This window comes from Gorilla gorilla, chromosome 4, assembly GCF_029281585.2.
Source record: "Gorilla gorilla gorilla isolate KB3781 chromosome 4, NHGRI_mGorGor1-v2.1_pri, whole genome shotgun sequence".
Lineage (NCBI taxonomy): Eukaryota > Metazoa > Chordata > Mammalia > Primates > Hominidae > Gorilla > Gorilla gorilla.
Window position 1 is genome coordinate 113,607,944 of NC_073228.2, and position 14,186 is coordinate 113,622,129.

Sequence of the window (14,186 nt, forward strand, 5' to 3'; positions counted from 1 at the left end):
GAATATAGAGCAGTCTGATAAGGCTCTGTTCAGAGAGGCAGGGGGAGGGTAATGGGATTCTGAGTGCTCTAGTTGCTGCATCAGTGCTTCTAGCACGTGCACCCTGACTGCCTTACCCACTGAAGGGAGACAGCAGGTCACCTTCCTTGTCTCTGACTGCCTGACGGATTGAGTTTGAATCCTGGCTGTACCATTTCAGTGGCTACATAACCATGAGTAGGATACAGAACCATTCTATGCTTCTGTAAAATAGGCTTGTAAAGTAACTGCTCAGCACTGTTTTAAGGCTAATTAAGTGCTAGCTGTTGGTATTATTATCATCATAGTTGCTATGATTACCATAACATCTGAAAAACTCTGCTACGAGCTAAGTCATTTACTTAAATATAGCAAAAATATTCCTTTAATACAGTTTTATATTTGACTTACTGCTTTGTCTGTTAGTATTATAAACAAACATAACTGTCTGCGCCAGTAATATTTTCTAACATAGAGCTTTCTAGAATATTTACTTAATAATATCATACTTTCCTTGCCATTCTTAGTTTAGAAACTAAAAGTTTATTAGTAATATTTTGGGGAATTCTTGCATTTGAGGAGAATAAGGTATTTGCAGCAATCACTTAGTTGCCAACAGCAATTTTAGGTACTGTGTTCATACTGTTTTGTGAAGGACAACTTTATATTTGCATTTGATCACACATGCAGCATGCTTGTTTACCTTCCTTTTGAATTTTTTCCTTGGACAAATGGCTCTCCATGGGATGATAGGCTCATAATATTTTGTCCATGATTTTAAGAATGATTTCTCCTAAATATAGAGAAAGGTGTGAAATAAACTTTCATATATTAGGAAGATAGGGTAGCATTTATGTACTACTATATCCAAGTAAAATTCTAATTTTTATTGCTGAAAGAGTGTTCTGTACCTTAGCGTTGAATTTTTTTTTCTTGTAAGAGCAGGCCATATTTGTTACTTAACCAGCTAGTAGCTTCCAGAAACCATCATTTAAAATTTTTCCCTTGTGAATACAGGAGAGAGGGCAAAGGGCTAGACCCACTTCATTTAATCTTTGCTTGGTCCCAGTTCCAAGGACCCCAAGCTCTTCTTGCTTGTTACTCTTTGCCCACCTCCATCCTGTTTTCCAGGACTCAGGATTTTCTTTTATATATCCTTGGTGGTATGAAACTGGAAGTTAGTCCTCATTTTCAACAGGAATAGTGTAACCTGGTGTATTAGTTTCCTGTTGCTGCTATAATAAATTACCAACAAACTTAATTCTACTAAAAAATACACACAAATTTATTATCTTATAGTTTTGAGGGTCAGAAGTTCAAGACCATTTTCACTGGATTAACAAAATATTGGTAGGGCTGGTTCCTTCTGGCGGTTCTGAGGGGAGGGAGAATCATTTCTTTGCCTTTTCCTTTTCTAGAGATGACCTGCATTCCTTGGCCTGTGGCCCCTTCCTTGTATATCCCATCCACTTGGTTCTGTTGTCACATAGTCTTCTTCTCTGTTGGATCGTCCCTCTAATAAGGACCTTGTAAATACATTGGGCCCACCTAGACAGCCCCGAATGAGCTCCCCATACCGTGAGCTGTAATTTAATCACATCTGCAAAGTCTTTTCTGCCATATAAGGTAGCATTCATAGGTTATGGAATTAGGACATGGACATCTTGGGGTCATTATGCTCCCTATCATCCTTGGAAATCTGATTTTTAAATTTCCAGTGGAAAAATGGATCTATCTGTCTTCACCTTTCCTGCCTAAGCTATCAACTTGAAGCTATCTACTTCGTCTTCCTGCTTTGAGCCTTCACCCCTTAAGTTCTTTCTCCACCTGGCAACTAGAAATAGATATTAAAAAGGAAAATTTGACCATGTTAAACCTTTTCCATCAACTGCACAAAAAGCTCCAAGCTCCTTGTAATGACTAAAAGACAACCCACTCCCCACTATGACTTGAGTTTTATCTACTTTTCTAACTTCATATAATTGCATTTTAGAGATGCACTTTACTGTGTAGAGTCTAGTGGTAGTGGCCTGTATATCTTGAAAATAACATTATTTCCCGTATATCTTTGTCTTTATTACTGAAAAGGATTTACCTGCTTACTTTGCCCTTTAAAAATTTTATTTGTTTTTGATGTTGTTATTGTTCTGAATTTTTCTAATAAACATGTAACTTCCTGTAGAATAGTGTTTACACCCAAAGCTATTAAAAGGATTTCTAGCATATTCACTGATAACCCTAGAACCTAGACGAGGTAACTATTAACAACAGTTTCTTTTTAGAATTTTATATATTTTTATATTTCACTGATTATTCTTTGTATATAATTCAGAATATTCTTTTGTATTTAATAATGCAACAAACATTTTCTTGTATTTAAAAATTCTTTATAAATATTTAATGGCTATTAGTATTCTAATACATAAGTATACTTTTAATTGTTAATGTGTTCCCTCAATTTAATATTATATTGATTAGCTAATATAATGTTTTGAATAGTATTGTTTAGATATTTACATTGCTTAGCTGTGGAAATAGTTTAAATATTTTTTGTTTACTATATTTCTGTTTTTCCCCTTACACTAAATTTTTTTTTTTTTTTTTTTTTTTGAGACAGAGTCTCGCCCTGTCACCCAGGCTGGAGTGCAGTGATGCAGTCTCGGCTCACTGTAACCTCCACCTCCTGGGTTCCAGTGATTCTTGTGCCTCAGCCTCCTGAGTAGCTGGGACTACACGCACGCACCACCATGCTGGCTAATTTTTGTATTTTTAGTAGACAGGATTTCGCCATGTTTGCCAGGCTGGTCTCGAACTCCTTACCTCAGGTGATCTGCCTGCCTCAGCCTCCCAAAGTGCTAGGATTACAGGCATGAGCCACCACATCTGGCCTCCTTACACTAAATTTCTAAAAGTAGGAATCATTGGATTGAAAGACAGACTATTTCTAAGTTATAGTTTTTTCTGATTATAAAATTATAAATCCTAAATATAAGAAATGTATAAAGTATGAAAAATAATTATAATGCTGCCACCTAACAATAGGTATTGCTAATATTTTGGTAAGTCGTCAAGTTATTTTTCTCTTCTTCCTTGCCATCTTTTATAGATGATTTTAATATTCTTTTAGTATTTACATAGAAAAGCATAGATGACTTATTATAGTCTAATTGAAATTATTACTTTTGTGTTTTTTTGTGTTGTCATTTATATTTTCTTATATATTTACCCCTCTTTGTGCTCTTCATTTTTCCCTGCAATCTCATGTTTCCCTCTGATATTATTTTCTTTCTGCCTGAAGACTTAACGTTTCTTTCAGTACAAGTTTGCTGGTAACCCATACACTCAGTTTTTGTTTCTCTGAAGGCATTTTTTATCACTTTCTAAGGAAATTTTTGCTGGATATAGATTTTTAGGCTGGCAGTATTTTTTTGTTTCCTCACCACCTCAAATATATAATTCCATTTTCTCCTGGCTTTCTTAATTCTTTTGATATGTCAGCTGATGATCTTATTGTTGCTTCTTTGAACAGTGTAATCTTATTTTTACTGGCTGCTTCTCAGATTTTGCCTTTTCATAGGGGATTTAACGTGACACACCAGGTGTATTTTCTCCATTTGGGGATCACAGAGTTTTTTGTATCTGTGGGTTAGTCCCTTTCCTTAGTTTTGGAAAATTCTCAGCTATTCAGGTAATTATATTGTGCTATTTTCTCTTTTATTTCCATCTACACATATCCTATTTCACATATTAGATCTTTTCACTGAGTTGCCTGTGTCCCTAACGTTCTTTTCTATATTGCATATTCTTTTTTTCACCACTTGTTTGTATATTTTTTATTGACTTCTCTTTTGCTGAGTTAAATATATTTATTCTGCTATTGTTAAAGACATCTTTGGAGTTTTTAATTGTAAATATTTATCCTTTTAGAATTTCATTTGATTATTTTGTACTATGTTAATTTCTATGGTAAAATTCTCTACCTTGTCCTCTACTTGATTCATGTTTTTCTCTTTCCTTGGCCATATTAATTATAATTTTAAAGTCATGTCAGCTAACTTCAATATCTGGGTTATGTATAGTTCTAGTTTCTTTTTTTCTTGGTGTTTAGTCACGTGGCTCTGTCTTTTGTGATGCCTCTTAATTTCATATTGAGTACTAGACAATTGTGCATAAAATTTAGAGAGACTCTAGAAAATATCTTCTTCTAGATAGATGTTGTTCCAATCAAGGACTATGTTAAATTGAGACTGATTTATTCAACCTGTTGTTCACCTGGCTTTCTAAGTAATTTTTCAACTAATAGCCTGCTTATATTCTGTAGGCCCTATCCCCTGGTGGGTTCTGGAATGTCATGAGATGTCTCTGCTCTACTTTTCAGAAGCTTTCTGTTCAGGTTTTAAGCTTCCCTTTCTGCGCAGCCTGAGTATTTGGCACTTGTCGTAATGAAAAAATCAACTATGTACCTGAAGCCTCCCAAAGTCTCCACAAAATGCTCTTTTGATCTCTTTGTTCCCCAGTGATTTCTTCCAGACTTTCCACTAGGTTTTGCATGGAACTCACAGCCTCTCCCTTGCTGAGAACTGGCATGCCCCAGAGTGAAAATGACTGCAGAAGGCTGGTCACTTTTCTGAAGTTTTTTCCTCTCTTCTGCAGTTTTTCTGTTGCCCTCAGGCAAATGATTATTATTTTTTATCTGGCTTTTCTAGTTGGCTAGTAGAAGTGAGAGCTCTTGGTTGACAGCTACTCCATTTCCCCTGGAAGTGGAAACATCATTTATTTCTCAACTTCAATTTGACAAAAATAAAGTGCTCACCTTTTTTTCAAAAGAGTGTTTATATTTCTGTTGATTTATAAGAGCACTTTACAAGTTTTACTAATTTTTTTTTTTTTTAGTTTTTGTTCTTTAATCTTATTTTTAAGATAGAAAAATTTTTAGGTTTTTGTTACCAAATCTGTCAGCCTTTTACTTCATTATATTTTTCAGTTATGGCTAGAAAGACCTTTTGTACCACAGATTATACATTTATTTTTTCTACTAACTTTGTATCTTTTTTATGTTTCAAAATTTACATTTATCTGGAATCAGTGTTGACATATTGTTTTAATGCATCTAGTAACCATTTGTCTTGCTCATCTATTATTAAGGATGTATGTATATTATAGAATTGTTTTGCCCATCTCATGATCATTTTCCTTCCCTCACCTTTCTTCCAAGCAATGAAATTCACTGGGATTTTGGTTGGCACTGCATAAGACTTATGAATGAATTTTGGGAGAGTTGTGCTTTTGCATTATTTTAGTTTTCTTATTTAGAAAGATATGTCTCTCCATTCATTTTTATGTTCTACTAAATGACATTTTTTCATTTTCTGCATATATTATACATTCTGCTCATTTTGTATAAAATTAATTTTCTATTTTGATTGGTCTCCTGAAGATTCTTAATCTTCCTAACAGCCGTGTGTGTGTGTGTGTGTGTGTGTGTGTGTCTGTGTGTCTGCATGCGTACGTATGCATCCCATGACATGCTATTACATACCTTTGTCTTATTGCCTACCCTGTTATATTGAACTTACCAGTTTGTTTCTGTGCCTCTCCCTCCTAAACTGTAGGTACTTTGTTGACTGGGATTATGTATTCATATTCATAAGTTTATAACTACACATACCATACAGCATCTTTCTCCTTTCTTTGCTTGCTTTTTAACTTAGCTGTAAGCCATGTGGTTACTTTGAATGTGTATTCTCACCACTACCATGTTATCAGAATTCTTGTTTCAAGATATCTGTATTATCACTTGTTGTTAATTTCCTTTATTTAGTTTTATACATGCCTTACACAAAAAAAGGATTTATGACAGCTCATTGACCTGGGTTTGTTAAATCGTTCACTGTACTACCCAGTGTGATGATGTGCCAGGGTCCTTGGTCAGGATACCATGAGAGTCTTGTAAGGGAAAGGAGAGAAGTGAATTGTTACTGAGATTCTTTTTTTGTGCTTGATCTGAGCTAGGTGGTTTTCTAAACATTTTATAATTTAACATTAACAATAATCTTGTTTCCCGATTTTATAGATGAGGATATTAAGTCTTGGGGAAGTGAAATAACTTGTCCAAAGCCTCTGAAACTCTAAATGACATGGTGGGGATTTGAGTTTGAATGTGTCTGACTCAAAAGCCCAGGAATCACACAATTGTGATTTTTGAAGATCTAGTATAACTCAGAAAGACACTCTTAGTTTTTAATGTCTTGAATTTTTTCCTGTCAATGTGGTAAGCATTATATTTTAAAGCTAGAAAACAAAATGGATTATATCAAAAGAACTTTAAATCTAGATATTGCAACTTTTGTTAACATGTAAATTCATATGTTTCCATATTCAGAATACTGTATAAAGCTTAATATTTTTCTTTAGGTTATATTCCACTAATGAGGCTACTTAGAGAAGATGAATGCATTCTTGTTTGAAATGACTTTTTTAATATGTTGTCATTGATTAAGAGTCAGACAAAATGAGCTCTAATTTTTGCTTTATTTTTAACTTTCTTTGTAATATTGAATGTGCCATTTGCCCCATCTTTACAAAGGGACTAATTATATAATTTATATTTTCGAAGAATTGAAAAGCACTTTTTAAGGAATTGAAATAATCAAAATGGAACTGCTCTGATAAAACTATAAAGCCCCACATCAGTAGATACTATTTACAAGTAATAAATTCTCCTAGTGGTATTTTTCTGCACTGATGATTCATTAACTATTGAACATTATTCTGTGCTAGGTACCTATAGTAAGCACATGAAATTGCAGTTATTTTTCATATGCCTTTTGGTGTTCGCTTAACTGATTTTAAAGTGCACTTACAAAGAACTTGAAAAAATATGTATTTTTTAAATCTTCATTACACAATCATAAAAATATATAAGTTGCTTTTAAAATGTTTCCTCAAATATCGTTTTTGCTTACTTCATGCAGTGAGGTCATGAGATGAACTCCTTAGTATATATTGCAAGTTTTTTTCTGTTCCAGTGTTCCAGTATATAAATTTTCTTTCACAAATATAATATACATGAAATGTAAATAGCTTATTGCTTATCTGAGCTTCCTGAGGAGAGAGGCTCTCTGGGGATATTGGCCTTGCTAAGGAGAAAGTTCTTCACATTTGAATTTGGATGCAACTAAGGGAATCTCCACAGGAAACTTCAGCTGTCACAACTGTCACAAAGATCCTTATATGCCTGGCCTGTGAGTGAAGTAGTTAAGAAGATGGGTGTGGAGGTGAAATTGCATTCTAAGCCCTATTGTGGCACTTTTTACCTGGGCCAGTCTTGGCAACATTCCTGCTCTTGTTGAACCTCGGTTTCCTTATATGTCCAGTGAGAAGAATGAAAGGTTGCCCCACAGGGGTTGCCGATGCAGGTCTGAGGACCAGCCCAGGCATGCAGGATGCACTCTGAATGAAGGTCCCTCTGACCAAGGGGCATGTTCCTTCCACTTTGTACTGCAGCCAGTCCTAGAAGGAAGCCTGTGTGCTCCCAGTGTGTTGTTCACATTTTAGTGGGCACCGATTAGATTTACCTCAAAGAGAAAATTCAGTATTCCATAGTTGTCTTTTTTAACATGATATGAATTACTTCTATGAAAGGTGAAGGAATTTTTAGTATACTCATCCTCAGTAGAATCTTCAAGGACAGCCACGTTTACACTGGGATTCTTCCATAAAGTGATTCCCAGTTTGATAGGAGCATACAGATGTTCTTTCATTTTTCTCCATTCCTTTTTCTCCAGCCAAAGTAGATTATCTTCTGCCCTCTAGTTTGATTGGCAGGTAACATATGAATGCTTTTTCTTCATGAGGTGAGAGTTTTTCCTTGTATATGGAGAACTGAGATAATTGCTCATAACCCTGAATTGTGGGGGCCCAGTGTCACAGTGAGAACTAGGAGGCTGGATGTGACTTGGTGACAGATGATACGTAAGAAGCTAATGCTGATGTGGTGGAAATTGGAGAAGAAAAAAGCACTGACCTTACAGCTAAAATTGAAATTAACCCTCCCCATTCTGAAGATATAAACATAATTCTTTTGTTAATGTGGATCAAATATTGTTAATTTTCAGTAAGTGAGTATGATATTATGATATACTGAAACCTATTGGTTTCATTCACAACTAGAGGGCCTGAAAGGACTCATGTTTGGGGATATTGGCAGTATAACAAATGTTTGACTACCAAATGTGATGACAATGAAAATTAAGTTATTTATGATTGTGTACTTATTTCCAAAGGAAGTATCTATATATGATCATCCTTTCTCTGTACTCTACTTAAAATGTACATAGATAGGAGTTCGTGTGTCAGATAAATTTGTTCTGTGATGCACATAAAAAACATGCTGTGAATCTCTAATTATGTTAAAAATTATTTTCTTAGTGCAGCATTATACTCTTTATATACTCTACACATTTAGTTTTTGAATAGATTCCTGGCATGATAATTACATAATCATTCAGTACAGTAGAAACATCGTTATGGTCAAATACTAATTAGCTACTAAAATGAAACAAAATAGAACCTAGTTCATAGCTTATTATAAAAAGTGATTTAATAGGGTGCAAAACCAAATATATGGTTAAAATTATTGTTTGCATTAAGTATGAGTACTTTTTTTTCATAGAAGGAATTAGTGTTCTGGATGCTTGTTATCTAATTTATTGCTTGGGCACACATTATAGTATCACAGTCTTCATGACCTTTGGCTGTAGTGGAGCACCCAAAGAACATGCCAGTAGGGATTCTAGGCTTAGTGTGCCTAGGTATGCCTCAGGGCTACTACAGAATTAGGAGATTGGCCAAAGTTTTCAGGCACCATTTTCTCAAGTTCTTTAAATACTAGCTCTGTAAGCCTCTGGGAACATGGGTTTCAGTAGTAAATCACTCATTTCTGGGGTTCTGGTTTGAACATCTTTGGTACAGAGAATGAGTGATCCACCACTGTTTTTCTTCCCCAGTGAACCTTAGAAATATAGGACAGGCCGGGCGCGGTGGCTCAGGCCTGTAATCCCAGCACTTTGGGAGGCCGAGGCGGGCGGATCACGAGGTCAGGAGATCGAGACCATCCTGGCTAACATGGTGAAACCCCGTCTCTACTAAAAATACAAAAAATTAGCCGGGCGTGGTAGTGGGCGCCTGTAGTCCCAGCTACTCGGGAGGCTGAGGCAGGAGAATGGCGTGAACCCGGGAGGTGGAGCTTGCAGTGAGCCGAAATCGCGCCACTGCACTCCAGCCTGGGCGACAAAGCAAGACTCCATCTCAAAAAAAAAAAAGAAATATAGGACAGTCCCATTGGTAATAATGAATCCTGGCCGTTGCAGTTAGCCAGGTTTGTTTGTGAATGGGGAACAGTCAGGCGAAATGTAATCTCTGGTAGGAGGGCTGTGGGAGGCTGCAAATAGATTGACAAATCTCTGAGGTAAGTCTGTTGAGTATACCTCTCAAGAGGGCATCACCCTCCCTCGCCTTGAGAATTGCTTCTGTGCGTAAAATGGGATTTTATCTAAGTACTAGGAGGATTCATTGCTCTTTGTAAATATGTTTGTGACTATGTGGTTTCATCTGTTCATCTCTTGTATACATATGGAATCTCAGTGAACATAAGTAATACAAGTTAGGTCCTGTTATCCTGACGCATACTGTAAGCCTAATAGGAATTAGAGACATTCTTAATGTCATTATCACCTTTGGTATCTCAGAATGTTGCTTTAACATAAATGCTTCTGATGAACAATTTATAAGTCTGGTGTCATGGATTTTGTGTTATATCCTCTTTCTTTTTCTTCATTTTTCCTGTTGTCTTTTTTCCCTTTAGTTTTGGCCCCTGTAGGTATTCATTTTATTTCTTAATGAACACTTTGTAATGCAATTAAAGCAAAAATATATAGAACACATAAACAGGATGGAAGAATACTGGTAAGCTTGGTGCTGCCATGTATAGCTACAATGTATTGGGGGAGAGGTGGTTGTTATCCAACTATTCAGTGTGTTCCTGCAGTTACAAAATTGTATAGGAAAACAAAAATATTTCAGATCATGAAAATATGCACTAGTGAATCAGTGAGTTATATTATTAGTCCAGCATCCTCTTTGAAATACTCTTTGATTTATTTGAAGACAATATGATGCAAATTGATTATAAATTATAAAATCATAAACCTTGCAGAGGATGCAGATTTCATGAAGTCTGCAATGTGATGGTCTAGAACGTCTCTGCTCACAGGCAAAGCCATCAAAGAATGACAGTCTGGCAGAGTTATGCTAGTAAGAAAATCAAGGCTGTTGGGTACCTCAACTGAGAATTATTTGAACATCAGAACTGGGAGAGGATTTTAGGAAAAATAAAGTCCTTAAATATTTTTTCAAATATAGTTTACTAATAAAACCATCATGTAAAAATTAAATGTTATGTGAAGGATGTCATAATATGCTAGTATAAAATATTGGAAAAATTGTGTCCCAAATTTCAGTTCATTTATGTTTTTGTTCATACCAAAAGTTGCACGTAGTTGCAAATATTGCCTAAACTTATTTTAATAGTTTGCATTTTCCTTTTTCTACCTAATCCCAATCAATTTTTTTTTCACCATTACTTACTATAAACATTTGGGGCCCTGTTACAAGTGGATTCGCTTCAAGTGACCTTTTTCAGAATCAACTTTCTTTAATAATAAAGTCCCATTGTATATAAAATATATGTATGAATTATGTGATTTTCCATATATAGCCATACATTCTTAGTGGTCTAAAATGAATATTAGATTTTTAACTGGAACTAATTGTGATGAAATTGCAAACAAATTGTGAATTTTTTTTATTCTGTGAGATTAGGTAGGAATCAGGGTATTAGTTGTATGGAGCTGATTCTTTTAAACAGATGAATAAAACCGTATTTATATAAGTCTTTTTCTGGGGTACAGAAAAGCTTTATTACACATCTATGAATATCTTCCATTTGTAAAGCATTAGTTCTTCAGAAAGGGCTTCTGAATCATTATTTAATTACCCTTTGTACTGTGTGATATTTGTTGTGATGAAATTGCCTGTTCTCTGAAAGTTCTCACAGAATGTTCCTGTTAATTCTTCTCCATGAGTTGACTCTATGACTGTCCATGAACTGAAGTATTATGAAGGGTTTGAAAAAAATTAGCCAGATGTGGTGGCATGCACTACACCTGCTACTCCCAGCTACTCGGGAGACTGAGGTGGGAGGATTGCTTGAGCCCAGGAGGTTGAGACTGCAGTGAGCTATAATCTCGCCACTGCACTCCAGCCTGGGTGACAGAGTGAGATGCTATCTCAAAAGTATATATGTATATGTATATGTAAGAAGTAAAAATATTTTGAGATCCTAGTAATGAAGCAGCTGTTTTTGCAGGTACCTTGTGGTCTATAATCCTTTAGAACAAGACCGAATCTCGTTGGTCTCAGTCTATGTGAGTTCCCCCACAGTGCAAGTGTTCTCTGCTTCAGGAAAACCTGTGGAAGTTCAAGTCAGCGCAGTTTGGGATACAGCAAATACTATTTCAGAAACAGCCTATGAGGTATGTTGTAGCCATAGAACTTAAGGAGGCATTGTAAAACAAACCTAGCCAGTATATAATTTGTGTATGTACAGTAGCCCCCGTTTAGCCATCATGTTGGTGTATGTGAGGTGATGAAAGTTGTAAATACCGGAGAGTTTAACTGGTGGGTTAAATGACACTAAAGGAAAAATGATCCTGTGTTCCCTAAAATGTTAATTTCTTTGTTAGTATATATATTGTATCTTATTATATGTTGTTCATATGTATATTGTATATCTTTGTAAGGATGCATACTGTTTATTCTAAGATAATGCAGTAATTATTACTCATAAAATTTTGAATGTTTTGCTCTAAGTGAATTTAATGATAATTATGCATATCAAAAGTGAGATAAATACCACCCTTAGTAACTTTGGATAGTTTTAGGTTTTCATTGCAAAGGTGACATAACACACCATGGAAGAGAAATGCCCTAAAATAATTAAGATGCTTTTTTTGTGAGATATAATTGTGGAAAATCTGTGCTCAAGTTAATAGGTATTTTTTGTGCCAAAGTTTCTTAAAATAAGCAATATTAAACTGATCACTGTACCACTAGAAAGGTCAGACTTTTAAAATCTGGAATGTAATTTAAACGGCACTTCTGGAGATACAGCCATAAACTAGGAACTCTAAGAATTGTTTCTGCTTGACAGAAGCTATTGCTAGCTACTTTTATTATTATTATTAATATTTTTGAGACAGAATTTCGCTCTTGTTGCCCAGGCTGGAGTGCAATGGCGCGATCTCGGCACACCGCAACCTCTGTCTCCCAGGTTCAAGTGATTCTCCTGCCTCAGCCTCCTGTAACTGGGATTACAGGCATGTGCCACCACGCCTGGCTAATTTTGTATTTTTAGTAGAGATGGGGTTTCACCATGTTGGTTGGGCTGGTCTCAAAGTCCTGACCCCGTGATCCACCTTCTAGCTACTCTTAAATATGCATAATCTTTTAGATAGAAAGGTAAACTATAATAAAAATTTTGGTCAGATTTTACAGGAAGCTTTCCATCTAGAAAATGGAACAGCAACAGCTCCTGGAAAGCAGGGGTCATGTCTTAAACTGTGTGCATCCCCCATGCTCTGTTCAATGTCTGCTGAACCTCAAGCATTTGATGGCTAATGCTAACTTGTTTAATATTTATATTATGTTTATCATTTTTATTAACTGAAATATCATAATATTGCAAAAAAAATTAATAATTAGGAAATGGCATTGTTGTAAAGCCCTTACATTCATGGAAAATTTCCTTCTCTAGGCATTCTAGAGTACAGCCAAACAATTGAGAATGATCATACAGGTTCACATATTGGATAAAAACATTAATGCTTTTGATAGGCCTACCAACTTTAGGTTTTTAGGTTCTCTGGATAAACTGAGACGTGTATGGTTTACCCATAAGATATCAAACATTTATAGAATATTGTTTTTTTTTTTATTTTTTTTATTTTTTATTGATCATTCTTGGGTGTTTCTTGCAGAGGGGGATTTGGCAGGGTCACAGGACAATAGCGGAGGGAAGGTCAGCAGATAAACAAGTGAACAAAGTTCTCTGGTTTTCCTAGGCAGAGGACCTTGCGGCCTTCCGCAGTGTTTGTGTCCCTGGGTACTTGAGATTAGGGAGTGGTGATGACTCTTAAGGAGCATGCTGCCTTCAAGCATCTGGTTAACAAAGCACATCTTGCACCGCCCTTAATCCATTCAACCCTGAGTGGATACAGCACATGTTTCAGAGGGCACAGGGTTGGGGGTAAGGTCACAGATCAACAGGATCCCAAGGCAGAAGAATTTTTCTTAGTACAGAACAAAATGAAGTCTCACATGTCTACCTCTTTCTACACAGACACGGCAACCATCCGATTTCCCAATCTTTTCCCCACCTTTCTCCCCTTTCTATTCCACAAAACCGCCATTGTCTTCATGGCTCGTTCTCAATGAGCTGTTGGGTACACCTCCCAGACGGGGTGGTGGCCGGGCAGAGGGGCTCCTCACTTCCCAGTAGGGGCGGCTGGGCAGAGGCGCCCCTCACCTCCTGGACGGGGTGGCTGGCCGGGCGGGGGGCTGACCCCCCCCACCTCCCTCCCGGACGGGGTGGCTGGCCGGGCGGGGGGCTGACCCCCCCACCTCCCTCCCGAACGATAGAATATTGTTATACAGCCATGCCTTGGTATCTGTAGAGGACTGGTCCCAGGACCCTCTGGGGATAACGAAATCTATGGATGCTCAAGTCCTTTATATAAAATGGCATAGTACAGATGATCCCTGACTTACAGTGGCTCAACCTAGATTTTTCAATTTTATAATAGCGTGAAAGTAATGTGCATTCAGTAGCAACCGTACTTCAAGTACCCATACAACTATTCTATTTTTCGCTTTCAGTATAGTATATAGTAAATTACATAAGCTATTTATATTTAGTATAAAATATGATTTGTGTTAGGTGATTCTGCCCAACTGTGGGCTAATTTAAGTGTTCTGAGTACATGGAAGGTAGACTAGGCTAAGCTATGATTTTGGGTAGGTTAGGTGTATTAAACACCTTTTTGACTTAC

The 14,186-nt window shown here is 36.4% G+C and overlaps 1 protein-coding gene across 2 annotated transcripts in view; it reads left to right on the forward strand.

Moving 5' to 3' along the window:
- MAN2A1 (mannosidase alpha class 2A member 1) overlaps positions 1 to 14,186 on the forward strand; it is a 185,741-nt gene that overhangs the window by 120,377 nt on the left and 51,178 nt on the right. For both annotated transcript variants that reach the window (XM_004042339.5, XM_055389294.2), the window contains one exon: positions 11,447 to 11,612. In XM_004042339.5, coding sequence (XP_004042387.4) covers positions 11,447 to 11,612 — 166 coding nt within the window. The remainder of the gene's footprint in view (positions 1 to 11,446; positions 11,613 to 14,186) is intronic.